The following is a 27,824-nucleotide window of genomic DNA, read 5'->3' as shown; positions in this document are numbered from 1 at the left end:
AACAAGTTTCTTCATGCAACAGATTTATTGGAAATCAGATTTTATCCTTGTGTCTTCCAGCAGCGACGCCATCGAAGCCTGACATCCTGGAGGAAGTGACATCACCAGTGAGAAGGTCACATGGTCATGTTGGATTTCTCAGGAAGAGGGAGGAGTTAGACTCTTTTGGCACAGATGTAGAAAAAATTATTGTTGCACGCTATATCGTTCAGAAACAGAGCTGATCCTGAAAAGAGATAAAAAAATAATATCAGGAAAATATTTCAGCAGCAGGTGAATCTGTTTGGGATCCTAAATCAGCAGATCGTAAGATTTATTAAAATCATAAAATGAACTTGATTTATCAAATATTAGCTGCACAGCTCCATCTTTCTGAGGAGAGTTTTAAACAAAAGCTCAGAGGCTGATTGATGATGTTCACCTCCCGCGTTGATCTCCATGCAGTTTTCATTTCCACCAGCGTTGTTTGGTTCCCCGCTGCCCCACGGGGCGGAGGTGAACTTTGACCCGTCACTCCACAGCCACACACCCTCCTGAAACCAAATGTTTTTTAATAACACATTTTATTATGCATACATTTTATTTCCTTTCAGAAAAAAAATCTGAGTTTTAAATGTATTTAAACCAACATTTACTATTTTGGAGAAAGCATGAAGCAATGGGAAGATCAGTCTTGATTCAGCAGCAGGAAAAAAAACTGAATGAAAGTAGCATTCACAATGACGCGAGGACAAATTCTGGAAAGGAAGTGATGTTAGAGGTTATCTTCCACTTTAACTGCGGAAAGATATATGTTAAATTTGGAGCAAGGCGCTCTCCTGCGCAAATTCCAAGAGCTGAAACTCTCGCGTGCAAATCCTGAGAGCTGATAATTGATGACAGTTTGAAAATTTGTTTTCCGGAGACATAGAGTCTCCTTGCATGCCATGTGTGTTGACCCAGAGGTCATGGGAGTCTTCCTGACAGGGGATGACTGTCCCACAACAGGTGAGGCCTGTCCCGTATTCTGTATTAAAGCCAGACACACACACAGGTATGAAGTTTTTTCACATGTACAGGTCATAAAACTTAGGGATTTTGATTGCTGGTGGAAAGTTCAGATCACTGTGGTGAGTCCGGTCAGAACTCCAAAAAACGTAGAGTCGCACTCCAGGAGGTTCAACTTGTACTTGCTGTTTATTCTCAACTTGTAACTGTGTGTATGGTTTTTCTAGAAAGACAGTCAATAATACCACATCAGTGTCCGGATAATTCCCAACAAAAGACTGAACTAGTATCACCCATGCTAAACAACTGCAATATTAATAATTACAAACATCTCGTTTCCAGATAAATACGCTGCACGAGAAGGAAAACCAGGTTTTGTAGCTCTTAAGCGCACACATGTACAAAGCATGCTATAAATTAAGGGCAAACTGAAATATTCTGTTGGACAAACAATGTCACCAAAATTACTTACTAACATTTCACGCACACACATCGAGAGAAGGTGACAACAAACTGCAAACAGCAAGATGAAATATACAAACTGCTAACGGTAAAACTCTGCAGCTCCTTTTTTTATTTTCTCTCCCCTTCTTCGTCTGCATGCTGCTCTAAGCTCCGCCCCTTAAAGGGCTCAACATGGCAGACTGCCGGCAGCCTTTTTCACAGGTCACATTTATCTAAAAGTAATCAGCCATGGTTTTACAGTGTAGCACAAACATAGAGCTGTACAAGTCAGATAGACAAGTCAACAAATCTACAGTTTATCTTTAGATTCTATAAAAGACTTTCAAATATCTTCCAAACTTTACAAGCTGCCACTGAAACATCTTAGCTTAAGCCTGGAGGCTCAGGCATCGTGGTGGGATGAATGATGGTTTCATGTTTTCACTGGTTTCACGTTACCATGGAGATTCAGAGACAGATTCTCTCAATAAATTGTCTTAATCTAAAGTTTATCATCTTTTCCCAGAGAAATAAAATGACATGACAAAACAAGTTTCTTCATGCAACAGATTTATTGGAAATCAGATTTTATCCTTGTGTCTTCCAGCAGCGACGCCATCGAAGCCTGACATCCTGGAGGAAGTGACATCACCAGTGAGAAGGTCACATGGTCATGTTGGATTTCTCAGGAAGAGGGAGGAGTTAGACTCTTTTGGCACAGATGTAGAAATTATTTCTGTTGCACCTTTCATCGTTCAGGTACATAGTTGATCCTGAAAAGAGATTAAAAAATAATATCAGGAAAATATTTCAGCAGCAGGTGAATCTGTTTGGGATCCTAAATCAGCAGATCGTAAGATTTATTAAAACCAACTGAACTGTAATGATTAAATACACTGAAAAATATAAACCCCCCATGTCAAAAAAGAGTTTTATGAACATTTGGGTTAGACAATATATAGAAAGTATCTTTTCAGTAATGACTGATCTTCATATTGGCAGTGAGAACATCGTGGTGTGGCTGTTTGTAGCGGATCAACAGTCCTTTGAACATGTAGGGGGTCGGGGTGAGGAATTTGATTTTGACACAGTTGCCATCTTGTAGGTGGTTACAGACAGACTGAGGTGTGACGTGCCTGTTGATCAGACCAATAGTCTCATCAGCTGTGTGTGTGGCTGGTTTTAGCCGATCCTGCAGACGATCGAGCCGATGTGGCGATCTGGTGCTGGAGCGGTCCGACGTGGCCGATGAGGATGAGGAGGATCTGCAGTAGAGCCAGTCTGTTGGAAACCAACTCTTAGGGATAACGGACACTGATCTGTGCAGCTGCTGCTCTGGTGGACGATCCTGCATAACTTGCAACATCTGAGGCTTTATGACTTGTGTAAAAATTTGGCATTTTGAAGCGGCCTGTTATTGTCCAGTTCACAGATTGTCCAGCTGTTGCTCATTTTGTCTGATCACCCACTGGAGTTAAAAACCAACACTCTGAGTAATGCTCACAAGTTGGATTAAAAATTATACACAAGTCAGAGAAATATTACTTTTGTACAATAAAATGTCAGCAAATGCTCATTTACAGTTTTTACTCCACACGGAAACAATATTTGTCATGGGGCGTTTATATTTTTGTTCACTATATTTGCTGCATAGCATCATTTTAAGAACGTTTAAAAGCCGAGAGGCTGATTGATGATGTTCACCTCTCAGGTTGATCTCCATGCAGTGTTCATTTCTACCAAGGTTGTTTGGTTCCCCCCTGGGCCACGGGGCGGAGGTGAACTGTGACCCGTCAGTCCACAGCCACATACCCTCCTGAAACCAAGTGTTTTTTAATAACACATTTTATTATGCATACATTTTATTTCCTTCCAGGACTCTGAGGACTGGTGTCCAAGCTGTGGCCCAGGGGCCATTTATGGGCCCTTGATGATTTTACAAGGCCCCTTGATTCCCCATCATGATCAGTCAGTCAAGTTTATTTGCATAGCACATTTCAGCAACAGTTAAAACTGCTTTACGTCATAAAAACATTAAAATATAAAGTCATTACACATGATATAAATAAAGTTCACCAGCACAGGTGGTTTATGCACAGACAATTTTTAATATTTTATTGCAAGATCCATTCATCCGTCCATCGATCCTTTGCTTATCTGGTCAAAGGTTGGAGACCCAGACTTCCCTCTCTCTGCCCCTTTTCCCAGCTCCTCTGGGTACAAAGCAAAACATTTGCTCTGAACCATCCCTGACTACCAAACAATAAAATAAAATAAGAAAAAACTGACCTTGTATCTATCATGACCTCCGACCCAGGTTCTCGCGAACGATCGTTTGTAACTGTTGACCAGATTCTTCAGGAATCTTTGGTCAGCGCTGTTGTGGACGGAGGCCAGATTTGCACCTAAACCATTGCAGGCACGCTGGGAAAACAGAAAACAAAACAGGAAAATACTAACAAAAACACTAAAATCAACAAAGTAGAAAACTAAGAAAAGTCCAACTAAAAGAGAAGATGGAGATCTTTATTTAGTTTGACTCTTCTGAAGACAAACTTGTAGCAACACTTGATGACTAGCAGCACAGTTTGTTGCTCTGAAAGTCGTTTCATTCACCCAGAGATCCAGTCCAGATGGTTCTACTGGTCTTTGTCTCATCACGCCTATAAGGGCCGAGGTTGTCCTGAACTGTCTCTGTAGTTAAGCTGCTATAGACCTAGAACTGCTGGGGGACAAACTGAACACTTCCTCACTCTGCTACAACTCTCCAGTTGTCTCCATAGAAGCTCCACCTGCTCTGATGTCTGGATGTGGTTCCTTCCTGGAGGGAATCAGCAGATAAAGCTGCTGCCACCATCCATTCATCCTCCCTCTCCTCATATTTACTCTTTATGAACATAGAAATTACTCCTAGATCAGTTCTTCTGTTTCGTTTCTCTGTTCGTCTTCTGGTTCAGGCCGTTTGGACTGAGCCAGGTTCTGGTTCTGCTGGAAGTTTCTTGCTGTTAAAGGGAAGTTTTCCTCTCCACTGTCGCTACATGCATGTTAGATATGAGGGATTACTGTAAAGTTAACCACAAAACGCATAAAAAGTGATCTTGATGCACTGATGAATCTCTAGGATTTATTGTGTGACTTGAACTGAATTAACTGTTTTTAGTGTCATGAAGCAACAGTTATTATGAAATGATGATACATAAACTGAATGAAATAAAAGCATTTAGATGGAAATTCTAGATTCCAGATTGAGTCCTAAAAACATTCATGAAATGACAAACTGATCATTTATGAAACAAACGTCTGGTCAGACGGGGCAAAGATGAAATAAACAAAAAGTGAAAGAAATAAAGTGACAGATTTACAACACACAAAACATCAACTGATTTTATAGTGACTGTACCTCAGCAGAAGCCCAGTCCCTCTGAGCATTCTGGAAGAGGAAACAACGATTTCCATACTGAGTCCAACCATAGGGACAGCTAGCAGGAGGAAGTGGAGGAACAGTAGGAGGTCGAGTTGTAGGTCGAGTTGTAGGTCGAGGAGTTGTAGTTGTAGTTCGTGGAGTTGGAGTTGTAGGTCGAGGAGTTGTAGTTGTAGTTCGTGGAGTTGGAGTTGTAGGTCGAGGAGTTGTAGTTGTAGTTCGTGGAGTTGGAGTAGAAGTTGGGGGAGGAACTGGGAAATGCAAAGAAGTGCAACAAATCCTAAATAAGAGCTAAACTATTACATTTATTCTCAAAATGAATTTGAAGTCAGTATATATTTTATTAAATGGAACAAAGAGACTAGCAGCAAAATCCTTGTTCTTCATAAATAAATGAGAATGTATTGAGACAAACCTGCCTCATTACAGGTTCACAAGTATTTGTTGAAATACTTACCACATGTAGCCTGTGGATAGAGAGAACGTAGAGATTATTAAAACCATGTCAATAAAAAGCTGCTAATATAGATGGAGATCATCAACATATTTATATTGCAAGTTAAATTGGATGCACATACTAAAAAACAAACAATATATTTTCTTCCATATCAAAAGTTAAACTTCTCTTATTTAGATTCATCATAGAAAGTAAACATTTAAACCTGCATTTGCTGCAATGTTAATGTTGAAAACTCACAGAGCATCAGAACCCAAAACTCTTTGTCTCAGAAACTTTTATTATATCAGATCAATTTTACAAAGTCATAACTTGATCTGCACAATCATGAGGACGACAGCTGACTGGACGGATGTCCCTCCTCAAGGAGGCAAGACGCAAAAGGTCAATGCTAGCAGCTGGTTGTTAGCACAGAGCTGTAACCAAACATATTCAGAAAAAGTTGAGTGAAAGAAACACTGTCATAGGATCAGGTCCATAGTTGCAGGAATTCAAGCAAAAGGAGTTTAAAGGTAGAAATCATTAATTTAGAGATGAAAAGTATCATTCTGAGGTCAGTACAATTAATATGTAGATAATTTTTACTAGACAGTTTTAATATTCTGTAAATTTGAACTGTATTTCATGTATTTAATCAATTTTAATCAATAAGTTCCAGAGGGAGCTTTTAATAGTCCAGATATTGAGCTTTGCGATGGTCCTTTAAGTTTAAAGTCCTTTAACTCTCAGTTTCAGTGCCTTTATGTAGCTGCTGTCTGTCTGTCTGTCCTGCTAGCTGTCCACCTGCCACTGACCAATTAGCTGTTTTATCATCCAGCTGCTGACTGACCTGATTAGACTCACCTGGTGGAGCGCCACCTGCAGGGCACCAGGCTGCCCTTACAGTAACAAACACTTTTCAGAATCCATTTTGTTTAAAATATCTTTTATCATCAATCAGATGTAATATTCTAATTTTTGGAGACAAATTTTGGGTTTTCATTCTCTGTGAGTCACAATTATCAAATATTTAACTGTATGTGTAAAAAAATCTATACAATATAATGAGTATGATTGTCTGACATAAGGGAAATAAAACACTGAACTTTTCACAATAACTTTATTTTAATGTGTTTGTTAATACAGTAAATGTATCTTCATTCTGTGACTCCAACAGCTTTAAGTCTGAACACCTTCAGCTGCCTCATCTAAAAACTCCGCAGCTTCACTCTGTAAACATTTCCTCAATAATACTTTATAATCTGTTTTTCACTTGAGAGAAAAAGAAGATGGCAGACTCACATCGACTCCGTTCCAGAGAACGCAGCTCAGAGAGAGGAACAAAGTCAAGTAAAGAACTGAGGCCATCTGAGGGAGAATCATCAGAAATATTCAGTTTGTCAGAAATAATGAATTTACAAAGCCTGTCATATGAATTCACACCCTGCATTAATAACTAGCCATGATTCATACTTGTTCTTATCAAATTAATAAATAAAATAGAATAAATACATTGTTTGAAAATTATGTATTCATAAAACAAACAAGAAACAAAAACAACAACCAGAAAGTCTCCATCTTTGGGCTCTCCTCTGTCTAAAGTCTGGCCCTGATCACTTAAGGATTTTCAGGTTTTGTTATTTTACAACCTCAAACTTCTATGATGTTAATGTGACAGACAAACAGAAATGGATTAAAATGTTGAAGTGGAGGGAAATTTTAAAATAGTTTTCAATAAAGAGGATAATACCCTCCAGTATAATATAACTGTTACCTTCTCATGTTGAAGGACTTTATTTAACAGGAAGTAGAAGAGAAAGCCTACCTACATATCTAGGTAAATTGGGTCTATAACCCCATTAGGATGCAGAATCAACCACCCTGAAAAAAGTTATCACATCTATAGAAACATATTTTCATATTTGCTCAGATGTTTTGTCTTTTTGGAGACAAATGAAACTCCCTGAATGAAAAAAACTGCATTGTTGCTAAAGATGAGCAGGTGAGTCCCCTTAGAAATTGTTGTTCATATTCAGTATCTGATGAAATAACAAAAGATCTATTTGAATTTTAAATTATATAAAGCATTGAGATAAAGAAGAAGAGCTCCAACGTTACCGTTCTTTGGGTTGTGAGCAGTGAAGTGCGTCTCAACAGCAGAACTTGGTACCAGGATGTTCAGGGATGGGAGGGCAGCCTTTAAATACCCTCACTGGGTGGTGTGACAATAATATGTCAACATCATCAGGACAAAGAAATAATATTTCCACAGTCTACATTTCATGAACATATACAAATACAAAGGTATCAGCTAACATGATGAAACTCCCACAGTCAACAAGCTGCTGTTGATGAAAGTCTGATGTAATTATTGTTTTACACGCACAGACAGAGTTACTGCAAAATGACTGGGATGAAAATAGGGGGGACCCTTGTTTCCTCTTTGGGCCGAGCCCGGCCGGGGTCCATGGGTAAAGGCCCGGCCTCCAGGCGCTCGCCATCATGCCCCCCCTCCAGGTCTGGCTCCAGAGAAGGGGCCCCAGGGACCCACGTCCGGGTGAGGGAACACCAAGTCCTTTGTCATCACTTATCATAAGGGGTCTTCAGGCTGAACTTAGCCTGAAGGGAATCAAACCCAGAACCCAGGACCTTCTTGTTGCTACCTACTGCATCACTGTGCAGCCAAAGACACAAAGTCTAACAACTGAAACCGTGTGCATTTGATCAACAACACAAAAATCCTGAAAATGCTCCTCAAATGTTGCCTCAACATCTGATAGCAGAAAATAAATACCATGTCACAAATGTTGAGAATTATATAAATGATATATTTTTATTTGCTTGGGAATTAGATGAAAAAAAAACAAAATAAGATGTTGGAATATTACATTTGGTGCATTGTGTAAGAATGTACAAATGTGCCAGCTGTGCATTTATCAAATGTAGAAAAAGCAAAAAGAAAATGGCGTTGGCGAGATTCTTCCCGAACTTGGTCCAGTACCCGGATGCTCAACATTACACTGTTGGTGCTGAAAAGTGTGAACTCTGACGTTTAACACCCATAATGTTATATTATCACACTTGCATTGAGTTAGTTATGGTGAAGGCAACACTACAGTCTCTACACTCTGATACAGTGGAGCCCAAAGTGGGTCCTGGAGGGCCGGCATCCTGCATGTTTTATTAATCAGTCAAATTTTATTTGTGTAGCACATTTCAGCATCAAGGCATTTCAAAGTACTTTACATCAAATCAAACACAGAAACACAATGCAACATAGAATCAATAATCAAAACACGACAATGAGTCAAGTTCCATCAATAAATTTGTAATTGATTAAGTTTCAAATAAACAGTTTGGTCTTTAGTCAAGTTTGCATCCATAAAAGTTTTACCTGTTACACTCCTACTGTGTTATATGGAACAAAATACCTGTTGCTATTTTTATTCCCACTCACAATCACAGAGCTTAAAACGATGAAAACAGACTTTCAATGGACTTCCAGCACCAGGCTCCATACAACTCTTTCACAGAATTTCGCTCTGGGACTCCGTCGTCCCTCACAGATTTTTGTGCCATTTCAACACAGAATCAACAACCAAACCATAACATTAAGTCAAGTTCCATCATTAAATTTGTAATTGATTACGTTTCAAATACAAACATAAACAGGTGGCTTTTTAGTTGAGATTTAAAGGAGGTCAGTGTGTCAGCTGTTTTACAGTTTTCTGGAAGTTTTAGTCTGTCCCTGTTTTAACACACATGGATCCAATGTCAGGTCATTAGAGAACAAAAGAGATTATTGACCTGCTGATAGATTGTTTTACCACCAGGGAGAGACTAAAACCTGCAGGATGCCGGCCCTCCAGGACCCACTTTGGACACCACTGCTCTAATATGTGCTAACATTGAAATTTGAACTCTGGCGAATTTGCTGTGAATGAACGGATTAAAAATCTGCTGCTGTTGGATCAACCTTCCAGACATCTCAGGTCTTCTGGCATTAGTTTGCTCTGCAGGACCAGAACCAGAACCAGAACCAGAACCAGAACAAGCATTCGGCTTCTATGCACCACAAACCAGGAACAAACTTCCAGAAAACCTCCAAACAGCTGAAACACTGAGCTCCTTTAAATCCAGGCTGAAACTGATCTGTGTAGAGCTGCTTTTATTAGTAAAGAAACATTGATCAATATATTTGATGATGGTTCTGATAATGAAATTTGATGAAATGTAACGTTTGTTTCTTAATTTCACAACTGCTGACTGTGTTCTGTTTTTAAGATGTAAAGCACTTTGAATGCTTTGTTGCTGAAATGTTTCATTCAAATAAACTTGAACGTAACCTGTTCATGTTCAAGGGTAATTGTGTGAACTCAGCCAGAACCTGGCAGCTCAAACGTTTAAAGAACTGAAAGGTTTTAGTTCTGCTGTCGTTCTCTGCATGTTGCTGGTTATGTGTGTTTTTCTGGAGAAGATGATAAATTGTTCAATAAACATCTGGAAACTTTGTCCCTCTCATTTCTGAGATCCATAAATATGAATTAATGACTGGAATGTAATAGAATAAACTCTTGATTATACTTAATTTGGATTTAAGACCATTAGACTCATAAACTGAATTATTTTATTTGGTTTATTTGGAGTAGATTTGGTTCCTGTCCTGGAAGCTGCCTTCAGGGTTTGGCTTCCTGTTTCATCTGATCTGTTTTCTGTTGATCTTTGATCATTTGATCCTTTTAACAACAGAGGTGGAAACCAGCAAACAGTCATCAGATCCACATGTACAGCAGTCATCGTGTTTCCAAATGTTCCAGAACGGCTTCAGGGTTAAACTCTGTCATATTTAATGATAGTTTCATTCTTTGTAATAATATATAACTAATGCAAACTAAGCTTCAATCATTGAGCCCAATCAGACCTGAAACAGCAGACATGTTGGGTGTATTTAATTTCTCTTTGGGATCAGTAAAGTATATTTTAATAATTGTTTTTTTATTTTTTATTTAATGTGTTTTGTTCATATTCAAAGATTTTGCTCATAAATAAATTCCCTTTATCAATATTTTGGTTCAGGTCAATAATCAATAATCTTCTTACCTGACGTTTTAGATGTGAATAAATGAAAGTAGATGAATAAAATTATTTACTAACACAACAAAAACAGGAATCTTTAGAGGAATTGAACCAACAACCCTGAATCAGACATAACTGGATCATCTCCAGTTTAACCTCTAATGACTTTAAGTTGTTTGATTCAAAGCTTTTTAAGAGTCAAACTTATCGACTCTCTGACCTGATCATGATGTTTAATTCCAGCAAACTGCTGAATCATCAGAACCTGTTTACTTTGGATAGGCCGATCTCCACAGCATCAGGGTGTGTCTGACTCAAACGGGTCGTCTGGTGTTTGAATCTCAGATTTCATCCAGAACTGCTTCTGTTCCTCCTTCACTTTGTCAACAAACTTCTGGGACCCGATCCGTCCCGTCACCACTTCACTAACACACTACAAATATTAACATTAATATTTAGAAATGAGTATTAAATAAAAACATGAATGCCTTTGGAAAAGTTCTACACTGTAAAAACTGACATCCTTCTTCAAATTCAATTTTAAAAAATACTTTATTGAGCCAAAAGGGAAATTGAAGTGTTAAAATTTATTATTTTATTTCTTATATTGAGCTTCTTATAAAGACTTTAAAGTTATTACACTGTGGTTATGTTTTATTGCCACTTCAGTTCCACATTTATTTGGCTGGAAAGTCCATCTGTCTGTCCGTCCGTCCGTCCCAGTGTATCATGCTGTGAAACATATTTGCCCTGTTAAACATTTAATCTGTTTCTCCTTTTTTGTCACAATTTAATGTTTCAAATCATCTATTTTTTATTTTTCATAAAGAGTGAATCCCAGAAGCAGTTTTCAAACGATGATTTTAAAAATCATGGCCCATCAGAAACAACAGCTTGTGAAAACTCAACAATCCCTCTGAGCTGCAGCAAAATTGCTTTAGTTCAGTCATACTGGACGGTTCTGAGTATGAAGGATGTTGATTTTAGAGCTCTGTCCACCATCAGAGAGGTTCAGTATGAATTATTATTATACCTGCAGGTCAGGGAATAACCAGGCCAGGGTCAGGCTGCTGAAACGGAATCAGTCTTTGAGAGGCAAATACTTTTTTCATCACACGTTTATTGCATCAATGTGCCTGCAACTAGTTTACATGTGGTGCAGATTAACTACAGTCCAGCAGAGGGAGCTGTCCCCGTTTTGATTGGACTATGAATTAAGTTTCTGTTCATAAACAAAAAATGACAGAAATATTGTGTTTGACAAAAAATATTTAGCATTTAAGGTTACTGTTTTGATGTTTAAAGATGTTTTATTAATAAACATCTTAATGAAAAGCTCTAGTTAGCAGCTTTTTAACTAGAGCTGCTAAATTAAAAGCTCCTTTTTCACCTCTAAACCTTCAGACCATATATTTTTTTTGTTTATGTATTACTTCTGCTTCTTGTCATTAAATTAAAATTAAAATTTCTCATCTGGAGAAACTTTGGGTTAATTTTGCTTCCTTGTGTAGAAGATCCTCCCATCAGGCTGGTTTTTCCAGCTCAGTCTGATCTCAGCCTTCACTGCCTGGTCCTGCAGTTTCTGCTGGAGCTGAAACACAACAATCAGAAAAGTTAGGAACACACACCGAACACACAAAGAACACACAAAGAACACAGACACACCCACACATGCACATGTTTGTTTGGCTATCTTTGTGGGGACTTTCCATTGACTGCCATTAATCTCTACAGCCTAAACCAGGGGTCTCAAACTCCAGTCCTCGAGGGCCACTGTCCTGCACATTTTAGATGTGCCACAGGTACAAAACACTGGAATGAAATGACTTAATTAGCTCCTTGTGTAGATGAGTTCTTCAGAGCCTTGCTAATGACCTAATTATTTTGTTCAGGTATGGTGCAAAAGAGGCACATCTAAAAGTTGAAGGACAGCTGCACTTGAGGACAGGAATTTGAGACCGCTGGCCTAAATGTTACCCTTATCCTTACCCTATGCATTACATACCTAACCCTAACTCTAACCAAGCTCATTTCATACCTCAGTCCTAAATCTAACCCCTGACCCCAAAACAGCATTTTCCTTGAAGGTACCAGGCTTCGGTCCCCACAAGAAGCACTGGGTCCCCACAATGTAGTACATGTCAGGAAAATGGTCCCCAAAGTGTATTAAAAACAAACTCACACACACACAGCCTTGTTCGTAACCACTTCTAGGGACTCAAGACAAGGCCATGCTTTTTGGGAACACCCCTTTCTGAAAGTAGTACCACTCTGCAAAAAATTAGCAGTGACGTGCGGTCAGGGGAGGCAGGTGAGGCAGTGCCTCACCAGCCATCATGGAAAGAAAGAAAATATATATTCATAAAGTAATTTAAATTGTTATATTCATCCGGTGGTTTGTACTAAAAAATATTTATTTTTCATGTAGCTTCACCAATTTCGATTTTTATTTGTTCAAAATCGCTGAATTTTCTTATTTTCCCATTCAAATGCTTGGAAGCGATGCCGGTGAGGCAGCAGCGAGCTCTGCCTCACCTTGGATTGCGCAACCCCTGGCTCTGCGCTGGCTGCTAAGCGGAGAGAGCATGTTGCTGTACGGCGTCAATAAAATGGTTTAAACAAATTTAATATGTGAACTTATTTCCAATAATTTAGCTTATGTATATAATGTACAGTGCTTTTTGTCACCAACTGTGTTTGTGTAACGTGTTTAGATGTAATGGCGATTATAAACGGCAGAGAACAGGTTCGAGGTGAGGCAGGCAGTTCTCTTGCCTCATGGCAGGGGGCGCTCAAGATCCCAGACGTTCGTCTTGTTCACTCCTCAACTGCCGAGTAAGTGACAGCGAGCTAGGCTAAACGATTCGGGAAGCAAGTCAAGTGCAGCGATAGATTATAATAGAGATAGTGATTTTTTAGGTAAGGTAAGACAGTAATAACATTTATTTTGTTTTGTTTTTTAAGGAAATGTGTGTTTTGTGAGCTACAGTTTGTATGTGTAAGGATGCAGAAGTGAAACATAACCTGTAAACTGCTGTCAATCTATGCATCTATTTGCAAATCTGATTCTGATGACATCAGTGCCTCACCAGCTATGAACCTCACCGCACGTTACTGAAAATCAGGTAGCATGCTAGAGAGGCAGTGAACAAACATCCCACTTTAAATTTACAATAAGACAAACTAGAGTTCCCAACTTGATTAGAACGTGGGTTTTGGGGACCTGTCAGGTTTTTAGTACTATGTGGGAAAATAAATACACACTAATATGTTTTTATTACATTCTTGGTACCTGTAGCACAGTTTCAGGTTCAAAGTGCTTTGAGAGCCACTTTGGCTCAATGTACAATAAAATCTATACTTTAGAATCAAAAATTTTAAACAATGAGTGGCCACTCAAGATATGTTAAATTCTAGTATTGTGCAGTATTGGAACCGCCTTGTTACATTTAATTTATTCTTTTAAAAAGATTACATAAAGGGATTAAAATGAGTTATACATTTCTGCAGAAAGACCTTTTCCTTGCAAATTAGATTGCAATTTTGTGTTCTTCTGATTGACTGTAAACCTCTTATTCAGGAACAACCTGTGATGATGAGAACTGAGAGTAGATGGGTCACAGGCAGCTGAAGAAGCCCTGTGTAATTCTTTTCAGGGCATCAGCAGGAATGCACTCGGAGAACGTCAATGTCACAATGTTCTCAGAGTGCATTCCTCAGAATGGGAAAGACTAAATACATTTTTGCTTAAATAGAACCTCAACAGAACACTGAGATACATGCTTCTCCAGAGCCTTTAGTGAGGACAGGAAATTAGTCAAAATTATGCAGAAGCAACTCAAAGTCAAGATTAAAGACTGTAAGAAGGCATAAAGGAAAACACTTGGCAGCAAGGTCCAGCAGAACAATAGATCAAAAATGAAGAAAATCACAAGCAGGAGGATCGAATAAATGAAAGTCTGGACAGAGCAATGACCTCAATACATTATTCAAGAGGTTGAGTTCAACACCAGTTTTAAACACTACAGAATCATGCATTAAACAAGTGGTCAGCAAAAGACAGGAAAACCTCAACGGACTGTACTTTTCAAATTGTTTTCCACTCTTTGCAACTTCAGACTTTTAGGTCAAGTCAGACTGCTGTCATTTGCAGGATACTGAAATAGTGTGCAGTTGTTTTAAACACTTATCACAGTCTGCTTTCCTGGAAATCGACAGGTGTTGATGAATGCCATCAAGTGCTTTTTGACTGCAAAGACTCTCCTTCATCCCAAGTCCTCCTCTTGCATGGTTGGCGACCTTTAAAACCAAAGTTAATAACACATGTAAAACAAATGCAGCCCAGAAATATTGCAGCATCTAAAGATGATGCAATAAAATTGCCAAACCAATATCATACTTAAAGGGTTTCTTAAAATCGCAAACTACACTCATTAGATTAGACTCCTCCTGCCAAATACAGTTAAATACAGCACCTAAACCAATTATCAACTGTACCTTGCTCACCATGAAAAGCTATTTTTTCTCGATTATGCCAAAAATATACATTTGCAAACATCTAAAGTAATTATTACATCTGACAGAGCTAAACTTTGAATTACATGTAGAATAATTCTTCATGAAAAAAAACATTTTGAGACTCACAGTATACAACCTTCATGCAGTTTACCTATTAATTTAAAGTATAACATTGCTAATACTTTAACATTTGCTACCTCAATGCCATTTTGAGCCTACAGTAAGAAATACATCTAGATAAACTAAATGAATGATAAACAATTATTTGTACAAAAGAGACCACAAAGTCTCTGGAATACCATAGTGGACATAGCAGTCAAAGAAAGATTTAGCAACAGTTCGAGCTTTCTGATTTGGTGTTGGAAGAGCGACAGCATACTTTGTGAAGTGATCTGTAATCACAAGAATATTTTTCACTCTGCAGTCTGGCTCCAAAGACAAGAAGTCCATGCACACTAACTCTAGAGGTCTTGATGTCTTGATGTTAATGAGAGGTGCAGCATGTTCAGGTAAGGTTTTCCTTTTTACACATCGTTCACAGGTCTTGATTTTGTTATAAATATCAGCAGACATGCGTGGCCAGAAAAACCAGGAACGAATTAAATCTAAGGTCCTCTCGATCTCAAGGTGGCCCATACGATCATGAAGCTGAACCATCACCATATGCTGACACTCCTCTGGTAACACTAACTGATAGGCTACTCTGTTTCCCGCTTGCCGTCTCCTGAGAAGAAGGTTGTTACGGAGCTCCAATTTATTTACTTCTCTCAACAGTAGTGGCAAATCTGGAAATACATCCCTCAGTGATGGCAGGGGAGATTCCCCTCTCTCAAGCTGAGCAATCACATGTTGGATGGTGGAATCAGCTCGCTGTTTAGCAGCAAGATCAGCAGTGGAGAACCGAGGGAGAACAGAGGTAGCAAATTGGGTGTCATTCATGTAACTGTCAGATAAGCTTTCCACATGAGCAGTCAAAGAAAGAACAAGGGCATGGTCATTGCTTGAGCTGAGCACCAGTTGGCGGTCACAGATGGCTTCAACAATGTGCTGGTCAAGAGAGGTGCAACCTGGCTCCTCGAGATGATGTTGAACAAACTTTAACACTCTCTCCCTTTCTTTGCAAGATTTAAAATCATCAGGCATTTCAGAATGTGGTCGTCGGGACAGCCCATCAGCATCAGCATTCAGTTTTCCTGCTCTGTAAACAATCTTAAAGGTAAATGTGGACAGAGCAGAGAGCCATCTATAACTTGTAGCATCAAGCTTAGCTCATGTCAACAGGTAGGTCAATGGATTGCTGCCTGTGACCACAGTGAATTGTGTGCCATATAGGTAGTCATTAAACTTCTCAGTAACTGCCCATTTCAGTGCCAGAAATTCTAATTAATGTGCTGGGTAGTTTGATTCACTTCTAGACAGACCTCTACTTGCATAAGCTACAACTCGACTTTTGCCATCAATTTCTTGATATAGCACTACTCCAAGGCCTGCAGAACTGTATGGAGAATGTATGGCTTACTAGGATCTGCAAATACAAGTACAGGAGAAGTAGTAAGTTTTTCAATAATAGTTTTAAATGCATGCTGACAAGATTCAGTCCAACATTCAGCAAAAGGCTCTTTTGGGTTGAAATAGTTTGGGGGTTTCAACATAGGTTTTGGTTTCTTTCTGCTAGGTGGATAGCCGGCAGTGAGGTCATGTAGCGGCTTGACGATTGTAGAATAATCCTTCACAAATCGTTGATAATATCCTGCAAATCCCAGGAATGATCTTAGTTCTTTCAAATTCTTTGGCACCGGCCAAGATGCAAGAGTGGAAATTTTATCAGGATCTGTCTCCACACCATCCTCGGACACAACATGGCCGAGATACTTCACTGAAGTTTGGAAGAGCACACATTTTTCAATAGACAGTTTTAGTCCAAAGTCCTTTAATTTGTTTAGGACTTTCATCAATCTTTCTTCATGTTCTTCAAGAGTTGGTGCGAAGATGATCAAATCGTCATTAAAAACCAAGACCTCTTTCAGATGGAGCTCACCCATACATTTTTCCATAAGTCGTTGAAAAGTGCTTGGAGCATTGGTCACTCCCTGTGGCATGCGATTAAATTCACAGAATCCTAAAGGACAAACAAATGCTGTTTTGTCCTTATCAGCTTCCTCCATCTCTATCTGGTAATACCCAGATTTTAGGTCCAGCACAGAGAACCATTTAGAGCCTGCCGGTGCAGTAAATGCATCTTCTAGCTTTGGAAGAGCATAAGCATCTTTAATAGTTTGCATGTTGAGTTTTCGATAATCAATACAGAGACGTACAGAGCCATTTTTCTTACGAACCAGCACAATGGGTGAGGCAAACGGAGACTGATTCACGGATTATTCCAGACTCAAACAATTCTTGCAGATGCTTTCTCACAGCATCAACATCCTGTGGATGTATAGGGCGTGGTCTTTGTTTAAATGGTGTCGGGTCAGACAATCTTATCTGATGTTTCACTTTGTCTGTTCGACCAAAGTCAAGGTCGTGTTTGGCAAAGACCTCTGGTATGTTGTTGAGCTTTGAAATGATCTGACTTTTCCATTCTGGTGTTAGAGGTGATTCTCCAAAATTGTATTGAAGCTGAGTTGTTAATGGCTCTGCAGACTCATGGATTTTGACACTGTGCTCTTTTGAGATAACAGACTGGAACGCAGCAATCTCTGCAATGGCTGCTCTTGCGGGGATGATGACTGGATGGTTTGACTCATTAGTTACCACAACTGGCAGATTACAAGGCCGATGTTGAGGTATATTAATGAGACAGGTGTTAACCATAAGTCCCCCAGGCAGACAGGAAGAAGCTGGGTATTCAACAACAACCACCTTCTCTTCCCTCAGTAACCATGTGGTCAAACATCCCCCAAGAACAACAGTTTGACCAGATAATATTGTTTGTGGTTGGTCAGACTGCAGAGTTAGGACAACTGGATTTTCAGATGTGGTTTGAGTATGCCTGTGCTGCAGGATCTTCAGGACAGTTTGATACCCAAAGGCAATGGGTTTGAAAGTAGTAGACTGGCTCTAAAGGTGCTTTTTGTAAGCAATGTCAAGGGTATTTGTGCCTACTAGTAAAAGTGGATGTGTGGTTTTGGTGTCTGGAACCACCAAAGCTAGGGTGTCCACATCCATTGGTGAGCCAAGAAATTCAGGTGGAAACGTCAAATTTAATTCAATGTACCCGAGGTATGGCACATTTTGACCATTAGCACCCTCAACTTCCAACAGATTGTTCAAAGGCATAATTTCATGGTCAAAAAGATGCGTATTATAAAATGAATGTGGTACTGTAGTGACTTGTGACCCACTGTCAAGAAGACAGCTGAAGGTGGTTCCTTTTATTTGAATCTGGCCCGTGCTCTTCATGCTGATAAGACCCTTGGGTAATACACAAGACAATTCAGAATGGGGTTTGGGACAGCTAATAGTAGCAGCTCCTGAGTGTCCCTCAGCAGAAACTGCATTTAGTTTAATGGCTGGCTTGAATTTTTTTTCATCCCATGCTTGTTTCTGACGGAGCTGTCTCTTCTTGTGTTCCACAAGGCCTGGATTCGCTTTATTACTTAGACTTGGTCTGCCGTAACTCTGATTTTACACTAACAGATGTCTTTTTAGACATGAAGGAAGACATCTGTCGTTGGAGTTGTTGAATCTGCTTTTTTAACTCTTTCAGTTCTTCATTAACTGTCTCATGACCACAAGAGCAAGTACTCTGAGACTGAATGGTCACTTTCTGTTTAGATGACTGGATGTGCTTTCTCATTAGAGATTCTTTAGCACTTTGTCTGTCCTCTTCTGTTCGGAGTGACAACAGGAGTTCAGAAAATGGTGGAGGATTGCTTTTCTTTTCCTCAAGCTGCAACTTTGAGATGACTGAATTGTCCCAGCATCCACGACAAAACTGTCTAAGTAAATACATTGGAGATGGCAGGAGGCGATGATGGAGATGATGAGGACAAGAAAGACAACATCCTCACCTTAGCACAACCTGTGCAAAGCCAGCAGACATTGCTATCTGTGCCTCAAGCGTTTTCAGCCCCTCTGACCCATTCATATACTGATTGGCAGGGAGAGCCACCTGGAGCTAGCCGCTCCCCTACACTGCCAATCCAGAGAGTTTCTTTGTCAGGGAATGACCTTGTTCCACAGAATGTTCAAAAAGTTGTGGTGGAGCATGTTGTAAAAAATAGTGACTTTTCTACATCCTCACTAAGACTCTGCTCATTTTCAGGAAAAATTCCTAAACCAAGCAATGAAGCGGATTATGATTCATGGCGATCCCAAATAGAATTGCTGCTTGCTGATCCCAGCCTTTCCAGACTGCATATTAATCAGCGAATTGTTGAAAGTTTGTTATCACCAGCTGCCGATTTGATTAAATGTTGTATGAACATCTGCTTTATCACATATCCTTCTGTGGCTTTCTTTCTGCTACACGCCTGGTTGAATCTTTGGGTGATTAACAAGCTTCTGCAGGACTTGATGGCTGCAGAAGAGATTATGCAATCATGAGGGTCAGATGTTCTGATCATCTAAAACATGCAGAGCAGGGGGACCTGCGGTCCCGGTGACCCTTGCCTCATGTCTTCCCCCCTCTCCTTGCCCTCCTTCCTGTCTGCCTACTGTTGCAAAAATACGACCCACTAGCGTCGTAAAAAAAAAGAGAAAAAGAAAAGTTCAAGGGGGTCGAATACTTTTACAAGGCACTGTAATTCAGAATAAAATTAAATACAAGACACTCATCAATTAACAATAAAATAAAAGCAAATTATGTGAATATCCTACTTTGGCCTGTGATCTACCAGCTTGGTTTTTTATTTTGATCTGGAAGAAAATATATGTTTAAGAGTTACATTGCATCCCCTCATCCACAGTCCTGATTATGTGCTTGGTAAATAAATAATCTTTACAGTCACTTGACTTGTGGTGCAGATTAACGTGGACCTAAAGACACCCTGGTGCAGCGGTCCAGTGAGCTTTCTCACTTTAGCTTGAAGAGAACCCGGAGAGAACCCACCATGGACAGGGAGAACATGCAAACTCCATGCAGAAAGACCCCGGGCCGGGAATCGAACCCAGGACCTTCTTGCTGCAAGACAACAGCTCTACCAACTGCGCTACTGTGCAGATAAAAAAAAAGATGTTAGACTATTGCATTTGGTGTATTGTGTAAGAATATCCATCAGGTTGCCAGATTACACGATTCATGACTCCAGAGAAAGCGCCTCCACTGCTCTAGAGTCCAGTGGTGGTGGTTTTACACCACAGCATCCGACACTTTGCATTTTACTGGGTGATGTCTGGCTTGGATGCAGCTGCTCAACCATGGAAACTCTTCCCATGGAAACTCTGCACATTGTTCCTGAGCTAATCTGAAGGCCACATGAAGTTTGGAGGTCTGTAGTGATTGAGTCTGTAGAAAGTAGCCGATTTCTTCACACTACGTGCTTCAGCATCCGCTGACCTCGTTCTGTCAGCTTAGATGACCGACTAATTCATGGCTGAGTTGCTGTTGTTCCCAGATGCTTCTATTTCCTTATAATACAGCTGACAGAGGAATATTTAGGGGCAAGAAAATGTCACCACTGGATTTGTTGCATAGGCGGCATCCTGTCACAGCTCCATGGTGTAATTCCCTGAGATCCTGAGAGCGAGCCATTCTTTCACAAAAGTTTGTAAAAACAGTCTGCATGCTCTGGAATGATATAATAATTCACAGAATGTTTACTTTTATTAGAAGTGTATGTAACATTACATCTTACTCAGGCTCACAAAGTCATTGTTTCTCTTCTGACCTTCACAAGTTTGCTCCAGTGTGTCAGAAGCCTAGCAACAAGCGATAAGTAAATAACTGTCAAACCTCCAGAGTGACAGACCAGATTCAACGGCTGAGTGATTATTAGGCACAGAATATTCTGCCTGAAACTGGTTTTAACTAAAGGTTGCATTTTTCTCTCTATGTGTATTAATCTGATCAACTTTTTTTGGAATATTGGTGATGACACCCTGTCTGTGTGTGAAGGGCAGTATACAGTATATATAGAGAAGTGATTCCTTTGTCTAGTTACAACTCTTCTGAGTCCTCCATCTGTACAGATGAATTAAAGATGTTTTGTTCTCTCTTTTTAACAAGGTTTGGACTTTGTTAATTTTCACTTTCCACAATGCCAAGGTGATTCATTTTATGGCCGAGGAAGAGATTGGAGCACCTGATTCCAATCATTTCAATGGGGGGGCAAAAACATTTTATATACATATATAGATATAGAATTGAGCTTTTATTTTTAACGGCTTCATTCAATAAAAACACAAATGTTTAGCAGTAAAAAGTGTTTTTTTTACCACCATCAGGTAAGTTTCATATTAACATCAGAAGCCTGATATATTTTATCCAGCTGATTAGTGATAAATATATCACTAATGTAAAATGCTGATGTCATCAGATCATATTTCTGTTTGCCCGAGGCGAGCCGATCCTCACAGGAACCTGGGTGTAGCTTCACTCAACAGATCATCTGACATCCAGATATCAGGTTTCATCCAGAACTGTTTCTCCAGAACCGACTCTGTGTCTGCAGCCAGCTTCCTGTTTTCTTCAGGTGCAATTTATTTATAAAGCACATTTAAAACACAAGTTTAACCAAAGTGCTGCCCAGACATAAGATAAGCAAGAAACATTTATAAAATAGAATCATTGCAAAGATCATGTCAGCTGACGCCAACCAAAGATCATTTTGAAGACGTAAATATACATAACTGATGTTATTCTAACTGCCCAAATCAGCCTCTAAGTTTCCTTCATGTCTTGTTGTGAGGTCAGTTTGTGCTCCAGTTATTTTTGTTACTCCCTCAGTTAAAGTCCCTTATTTTGCCCTCTGTTGGTCATAATTCATCCTTTGATGAAACATCTAATTTCTTTGTTATAAATGAAGAATCCTTTTTGAAATCAGTTTCTCTCTGGCTGTTCTGTGAAAATAGATGATCTTTGATTTCAGAGGTGGGTTGTACTTTGCAGACTTCAGGAGTAAAGGAGGGGTAGACAGCTGGTTAGGTTTTAACCCTTTCAGAACAGGAAGTTAGTTGTGAGGGGCTTAGCATTTGGTTTGATAAAAGTCATAAAGAAAGTTGGAGGTGAGAGATTCAGCACAATGAAGGCAATGGCAGCCTGGAACTTCTGCACATGTACAGGTCACATTTATCTAAACGTAAACAGCAATGGTTTTACAGTGTAGCACAAACCTAGAGCTGTACAAGTCAGATAGACAAGTCAACAAATCTACAGTTTATCTTTAGATTCTATAAAAGACTTTCAAATATCTTCCAAACTTTACAAGCTGCCACTGAAACATCTTAGCTTAAGCCTGGAGGCTCAGGCATCGTGGTGGGATGAATGATGGTTTCATGTTTTCACTGGTTTCACGTTACCATGGAGATTCAGAGACAGATTCTCTCAATAAATTGTCTTAATCTAAAGTTTATCATCTTTTCCCAGAGAAATAAAATGACATGACAAAACAAGTTTCTTCATGCAACAGATTTATTGGAAATCAGATTTTATCCTTTTGTCTTCCAGCAGCGACGCCATCGAGGCCTGACATCCTGGAGGAAGTGACATCACCAGTGAGAAGGTCACATGGTCATGTTGGATTTCTCAGGAAGAGGGAGGAGTTAGACTCTTTTGGCACAGATGTAGAATTTATTACTGCTGCACCTTTCATCGTTCAGGTACATAGTTGATCCTGAAAAGAAATTAAAAAATAATATCAGGAAAATATTTCAGCAGCAGGTGAATCTGTTTGGGATCCTAAATCAGCAGATCGTAAGATTTATTAAAATCATAAAATGAACTTGATTTATTAGCTGCACAGCTCCATCTTTCTGAGGAGAGTTTTAAACAAAACCTCAGAGGCTGATTGATGATGTTCACCTCTCAGGTTGATCTCCATGCAGTGTTCATTTCTACCAGCGTTGTTTGGTTCCCCCTTGGGCCACGGGGCGGAGATGAACTTTGACCCGTCACTCCACAGCCACACACCCTCCTGAAACCAAATGTTTTTTAATAACATTTTATTATGCATACATTTTATTTCCTTCCAGGACTCTGAGGACTGGTGTCCAAGCTGTGGCCCAGGGGCCATTTATGGGCCCTTGATGATTTTACAAGGCCCCTTGGTTCCCCATCATGATCAGTCAGTCAAGTTTATTTGCATAGCACCTTTCAGCAACAGTTAAAACTGCTTTACGTCATAAAAACATTAAAATATAAAGTCATTACACATGATATAAATAAAGTTCACCAGCACAGGTGGTTTATGCACAGACAATTTTTAATATTTTATTGCAAGATCCATTCATCCGTCCATCGATCCTTTGCTTATCTGGTCAAAGGTCGGAGACCCAGACTTCCCTCTCTCTGCCCCTTTTCCCAGCTCCTCTGGGTACAAAGCAAAACATTTACTCTAAACCATCCCTGACTACCAAACAATAAAATAAAATTAAAAAACTGACCTTCTCAGCATCATGACCTCCGACCCAGGTTCTCACGTACGATCGTTTCTTACTGTAGACCAGATTCTTCAGGAATCTTTGGTCAGCGCTGTTGTGGACGGAGGCCAGATGTGCACCTAAAACAGTGCAGGCACGCTGGGAAAACAGAAAACAAAACAGAAAAATAATAACAAAAACACTAAAATCAACAAAGTAGAAAACTAAGAAAAGTCCAACTAAAAGAGAAGATGGAGATCTTTATTTAGTTTGACTCTTCTGAAGACAAACTTGTAGCAACACTTGATGACTAGCAGCACAGTTTGTTGCTCTGAAAGTCGTTTCATTCACCCAGAGATCCAGTCCAGATGGTTCTACTGGTCTTTGTCTCATCACGCCTATAAGGGCCGAGGTTGTCCTGAACTGTCTCTGTAGTTAAGCTGCTATAGACCTAGAACTGCTGGGGGACAAACTGAACACTTCCTCACTCTGCTACAACTCTCCAGTTGTCTCCATAGAAGCTCCACCTGCTCTGATGTCTGGATGTGGTTCCTTCCTGGAGGGAATCAGCAGATAAAGCTGCTGCCACCATCCATTCATCCTCCCTCTCCTCATATTTACTCTTTATGAACATAGAAATTACTCCTAGATCAGTTCTTCTGTTTCGTTTCTCTGTTCGTCTTCTGGTTCAGGCCGTTTGGACTGAGCCAGGTTCTGGTTCTGCTGGAGGTTTCTTGCTGTTAAAGGGAAGTTTTCCTCTCCACTGTCGCTACATGCATGTTAGATATGAGGGATTACTGTAAAGTTAACCACAAAACGCATAAAAAGTGAACTTGATGCACTGATGAATCTCTAGGATTTATTGTGTGACTTGAACTGAATTAACTGTTTTTAGTGTCATGAAGCAACAGTTGTTATGAAATGATGATACATAAACTGAATGAAATAAAAGCATTTAGATGGAAATTCTAGATTCCAGATTGAGTCCTAAAAACATTCATGAAATGACAAACTGATCATTTATGAAACAAACGTCTGGTCAGACGGGGCGAAGAGGAAATAAACAAAAAGTGAAAGAAATAAAGTGACAGATTTACAACACACAAAACATCAACTGATTTTATAGTGACTGTACCTCAGCAGAAGCCCAGTCAGTCTTAACATTCCGGAAGAGGAAACAGCGATTTCCATACTTAGTCCAACCAGAGGGACAGCTAGCAGGAGGAAGTGGACGAACAGTAGGAGGTCGAGTTGTAGGTCGAGGAGTTGGAGCAGGAGTTGTGGGAAGAGCTGGGAAATGCAAAGACGTGCAACAAATCCTAAACAATGACTTTAATTCTCAATATGAATTTGAATAAATTATATATTTTATTAAATGAAACAGAAAGACAAGCTGCAATGTCACTGTGCTTTATACAGTAATAAATGCTACTGCACCAAGACAAACCTGCCTCATTACAAGTTCACAAGTATTTGTTGAAATACTTACATGTAGCCTGTGAATAGAGAGAGAACGTAGAGATTATTAAAACCATATCAATAAAAAGCTGCTAATATAGATGGAGATCATCAACATATTTATACTGCAAGTTAAATTGGATGCACATACTAAAAAACAAACAATATATTTTCTTCCATATCAAAAGTGAAACTTCTCTTATTTAGATTCATCATAGAAAGTAAACATTTAAACCTGCATTTGCTGCAATGTTAATGTTGAAAACTCACAGAGCATCAGAACCCAAAACTCTTTGTCTCAGAAACTTTTATTATATCAGATCAATTTTACAAAGTCATAACTTGATCTGCACAATCATGAGGACGACAGCTGACTGGACGGATGTCCCTCCTCAAGGAGGCAAGACGCAAAAGGTCAATGCTAGCAGCTGGTTGTTAGCACAGAGCTGTAACCAAACATATTCGGAAAAAGTTGAGTGAAAGAAACACTGTCATAGGATCAGGTCCATAGTTGCAGGAATTCAAGCAAAAGGAGTTTAAAGGTAGAAATCATTAATTTAGAGATGAAAAGTATCATTCTGAGGTCAGTACAATTAATATGTAGATAATTTTTACTAGACAGTTTTAATATTCTGTAAATTTGAACTGTATTTCATGTATTTAATCAATTTTAATCAATAAGTTCCAGAGGGAGCTTTTAACAGTCCAGATATTGAGCTTTGCGATGGTCCTTTAAGTTTAAAGTCCTTTAACTCTCAGTTTCAGTGCCTTTATGTAGCTGCTGTCTGTCTGTCTTCTGTCCTGCTAGCTGTCCACCTGCCACTGACCAATTAGTTGTTTTATCATCCAGCTGCTGACTGACCTGATTAGACTCACCTGGTGGAGCGCCACCTGCAGGGCACCAGGCTGCCCTTACAGTAACAAACACTTTTCAGAATCCATTTTGTTTAAAATATCTTTTATCATCAATCAGATGTAATATTCTAATTTTTGGAGACAAATTTTGGGTTTTCATTCTCTGTGAGTCACAATTATCAAATATTTAACTGTATGTGTAAAAAAATCTATACAATATAATGAGCATGATTGTCTGACATAAGGGAAATAAAACACTGAACTTTTCACAATAACTTTATTTTAATGTGTTTGTTAATACAGTAAATGTATCTTCATTCTGTGACTCCAACAGCTTTAAGTCTGAACACCTTCAGCTGCCTCATCTAAAAACTCCGCAGCTTCACTCTGTAAACATTTCCTCAATAATACTTTATAATCTGTTTTTCACTTGAGAGAAAAAGAAGATGGCAGACTCACATCGACTCCGTTCCAGAGAACGCAGCTCAGAGAGAGGAACAAAGCCAAGTAAAGAACTGAGGCCATCTGAGGGAGAATCATCAGAAATATTCAGTTTGTCAGAAATAATGAATTTACAAAGCCTGTCATATGAATTCACACCCTGCATTAATAACTAGCCATGATTCATACTTGTTCTTATCAAATTAATAAATAAAATAGAATAAATACATTGTTTGAAAATTATGTATTCATAAAACAAACAAGAAACAAAAATAACAACCAGAAAGTCTCCATCTTTGGGCTCTCCTCTGTCTAAAGTCTGGCCCTGATCACTTAAGGATTTTCAGGTTTTGTTATTTTACAACCTCAAACTTCTATGATGTTAATGTGACAGACAAACATAAATGGATTAAAATGTTGAAGTGGAGGGAAATTTTAAAATAGTTTTCAATAAAGAGGATAATACCCTCCAGTATAATATAACTGTTACCTTCTCATGTTGAAGGACTTTATTTAACAGGAAGTAGAAGAGAAAGCCTACCTACATATCTAGGTAAATTGGGTCTATAACCCCATTAGGATGCAGAATCAACCACCCTGAAAAAAGTTATCACATCCATAGAAACATATTTTCATATTTGCTCAGATGTTTTGTCTTTTTTGAGACAAATGAAGAAACTCCCTGAATGAAAAAAACTGCATCGTTGCTAAAGATGAGCAGGTAAGTCCCCTTAGAAATTGCTGTTCATATTCAGTATCTGATGAAATGACAAAAGATCTATTTGAATTTTAAATTATATAAAGCATTGAGATAAAGAAGAAGAGCTCCAACGTTACCGTTCTTTGGGTTGTGAGCAGTGAAGTGCGTCTCAACAGCAGAACTTGGTACCAGGATGTTCAGGGACGGGAGGGCAGCCTTTAAATACCCTCACTGGGTGGTGTGACAATAATATGTCAACATCATCAGGACAAATAAATTATATTTCCACAGTCTACATTTCATGAACATATACAGATACAAAGGTATCAGCTAACATGATGAACCTCCCACAGTCAACAAGCTGCTGTTGATGAAAGTCTGATGTAATTATTGTTTTACACGCACAGACAGAGTTACTGCAAAATGACTGGGATGAAAATAGGGGGGACCCATGTTTCCTCTTTGGGCCGAGCCCGTCCGGGGTCCATGGGTAAAGGCCCGGCCTCCAGGCACTCGCCATCGTGCCCCCCCTCCAGGTCTGGCTCCAGAGTGGGGCCCCAGGGACCCACGTCCGGGCGAGGGAACACCAAGTCCTTTGTTATCACTTATCATAAGCGGTCTTCAGGCTGAACTTAGTCTGGTTTTGGACTGTAGGAGGAACCCGGAGAACCCGGAGAGAACCCACCATGGACAGGGAGAACATGCAAACTCCATGCAGAAAGACCCCGGGCCGGGAATCGAACCCAGAACCCAGGACCTTCTTGTTGCTACCTACTGCATCACTGTGCAGCCAAAGACACAAAGTCTGGAATATTGCATTTGGTGCATTGTGTAAGAATGTACAAATGTGCCAGCTGTGCATTTATCAAATGTAGAAAAAGCAAAAAGAAAATGGCGTTGGCGAGATTCTTCCCGAACTTGGTCCAGTACCCGGATGCTCAACATTACACTGTTGGTGCTGAAAAGTG

General features: G+C 39.5%; 2 protein-coding genes across 3 annotated transcripts; both read right to left on the bottom strand.

Moving 5' to 3' along the window:
• Positions 1 to 6: 6 nt before the first annotated feature.
• Positions 7 to 27,099, bottom strand: LOC122832804 (galactose-specific lectin nattectin-like). 2 transcript variants are annotated; one of them, XM_044120038.1, is made up of 7 exons: positions 26,994 to 27,099; positions 26,175 to 26,240; positions 24,892 to 24,898; positions 24,538 to 24,692; positions 23,427 to 23,561; positions 422 to 533; positions 7 to 226 (listed from the first exon to the last, which is right to left on the bottom strand). In XM_044120038.1, exons 2-7 carry the CDS (start codon positions 26,238 to 26,240, stop codon positions 156 to 158), a joined length of 546 nt encoding a protein of 181 aa, XP_043975973.1. In that variant the 5' UTR covers positions 26,994 to 27,099; the 3' UTR covers positions 7 to 155. The 2 variants fall into 2 exon arrangements, with proteins under 2 accessions (XP_043975973.1, XP_043975883.1); XM_044119948.1 differs by lacking the exons at positions 7 to 226; positions 422 to 533 and adding exons at positions 22,438 to 22,657; positions 22,846 to 22,957.
• On the bottom strand, positions 1,985 to 7,474 carry LOC122832736 (galactose-specific lectin nattectin-like). Its single transcript, XM_044119820.1, has 7 exons — positions 7,407 to 7,474; positions 6,591 to 6,656; positions 5,310 to 5,319; positions 4,832 to 5,103; positions 3,721 to 3,855; positions 3,136 to 3,247; positions 1,985 to 2,204 (listed from the first exon to the last, which is right to left on the bottom strand). Exons 2-7 carry the CDS (start codon positions 6,654 to 6,656, stop codon positions 2,134 to 2,136), a joined length of 666 nt encoding a protein of 221 aa, XP_043975755.1. The 5' UTR covers positions 7,407 to 7,474; the 3' UTR covers positions 1,985 to 2,133.
• Positions 27,100 to 27,824: the final 725 nt, after the last annotated feature.

This window comes from Gambusia affinis, linkage group LG01, assembly GCF_019740435.1.
Source record: "Gambusia affinis linkage group LG01, SWU_Gaff_1.0, whole genome shotgun sequence".
Classification (NCBI taxonomy): Eukaryota; Metazoa; Chordata; class Actinopteri; order Cyprinodontiformes; family Poeciliidae; genus Gambusia; species Gambusia affinis.
This window is presented reverse-complemented; position numbering and strand designations above follow the sequence as displayed.

What these genes read in the sequence shown, in the direction of transcription:
- LOC122832736 (XM_044119820.1), bottom strand. Translation starts at nt 6,656, where the DNA reads ATGGCCTCAGTTCTTTACTTGACTTTGTTCCTCTCTCTGAGCTGCGTT. An exon ending in GAGGTCATGATAGATACAAG is followed by an intron (nt 3,248 to 3,720) that starts GTCAGTTTTTTC and finishes ACTTGGTTTCAG; the next exon opens with GAGGGTATGTGGCTGTGGAC. An exon ending in CATGGAGATCAACCTGAGAG is followed by an intron (nt 2,205 to 3,135) that starts GTGAACATCATC and finishes ATCTCTTTTCAG; the next exon opens with GATCAACTATGTACCTGAAC.
- LOC122832804 (XM_044120038.1), bottom strand. Translation starts at nt 26,240, where the DNA reads ATGGCCTCAGTTCTTTACTTGGCTTTGTTCCTCTCTCTGAGCTGCGTT. An exon ending in CTGACTGGGCTTCTGCTGAG is followed by an intron (nt 23,562 to 24,537) that starts GTACAGTCACTA and finishes CTGTTTTCCCAG; the next exon opens with CGTGCCTGCACTGTTTTAGG. An exon ending in GAGGTCATGATGCTGAGAAG is followed by an intron (nt 534 to 23,426) that starts GTCAGTTTTTTA and finishes ATTTGGTTTCAG; the next exon opens with GAGGGTGTGTGGCTGTGGAG.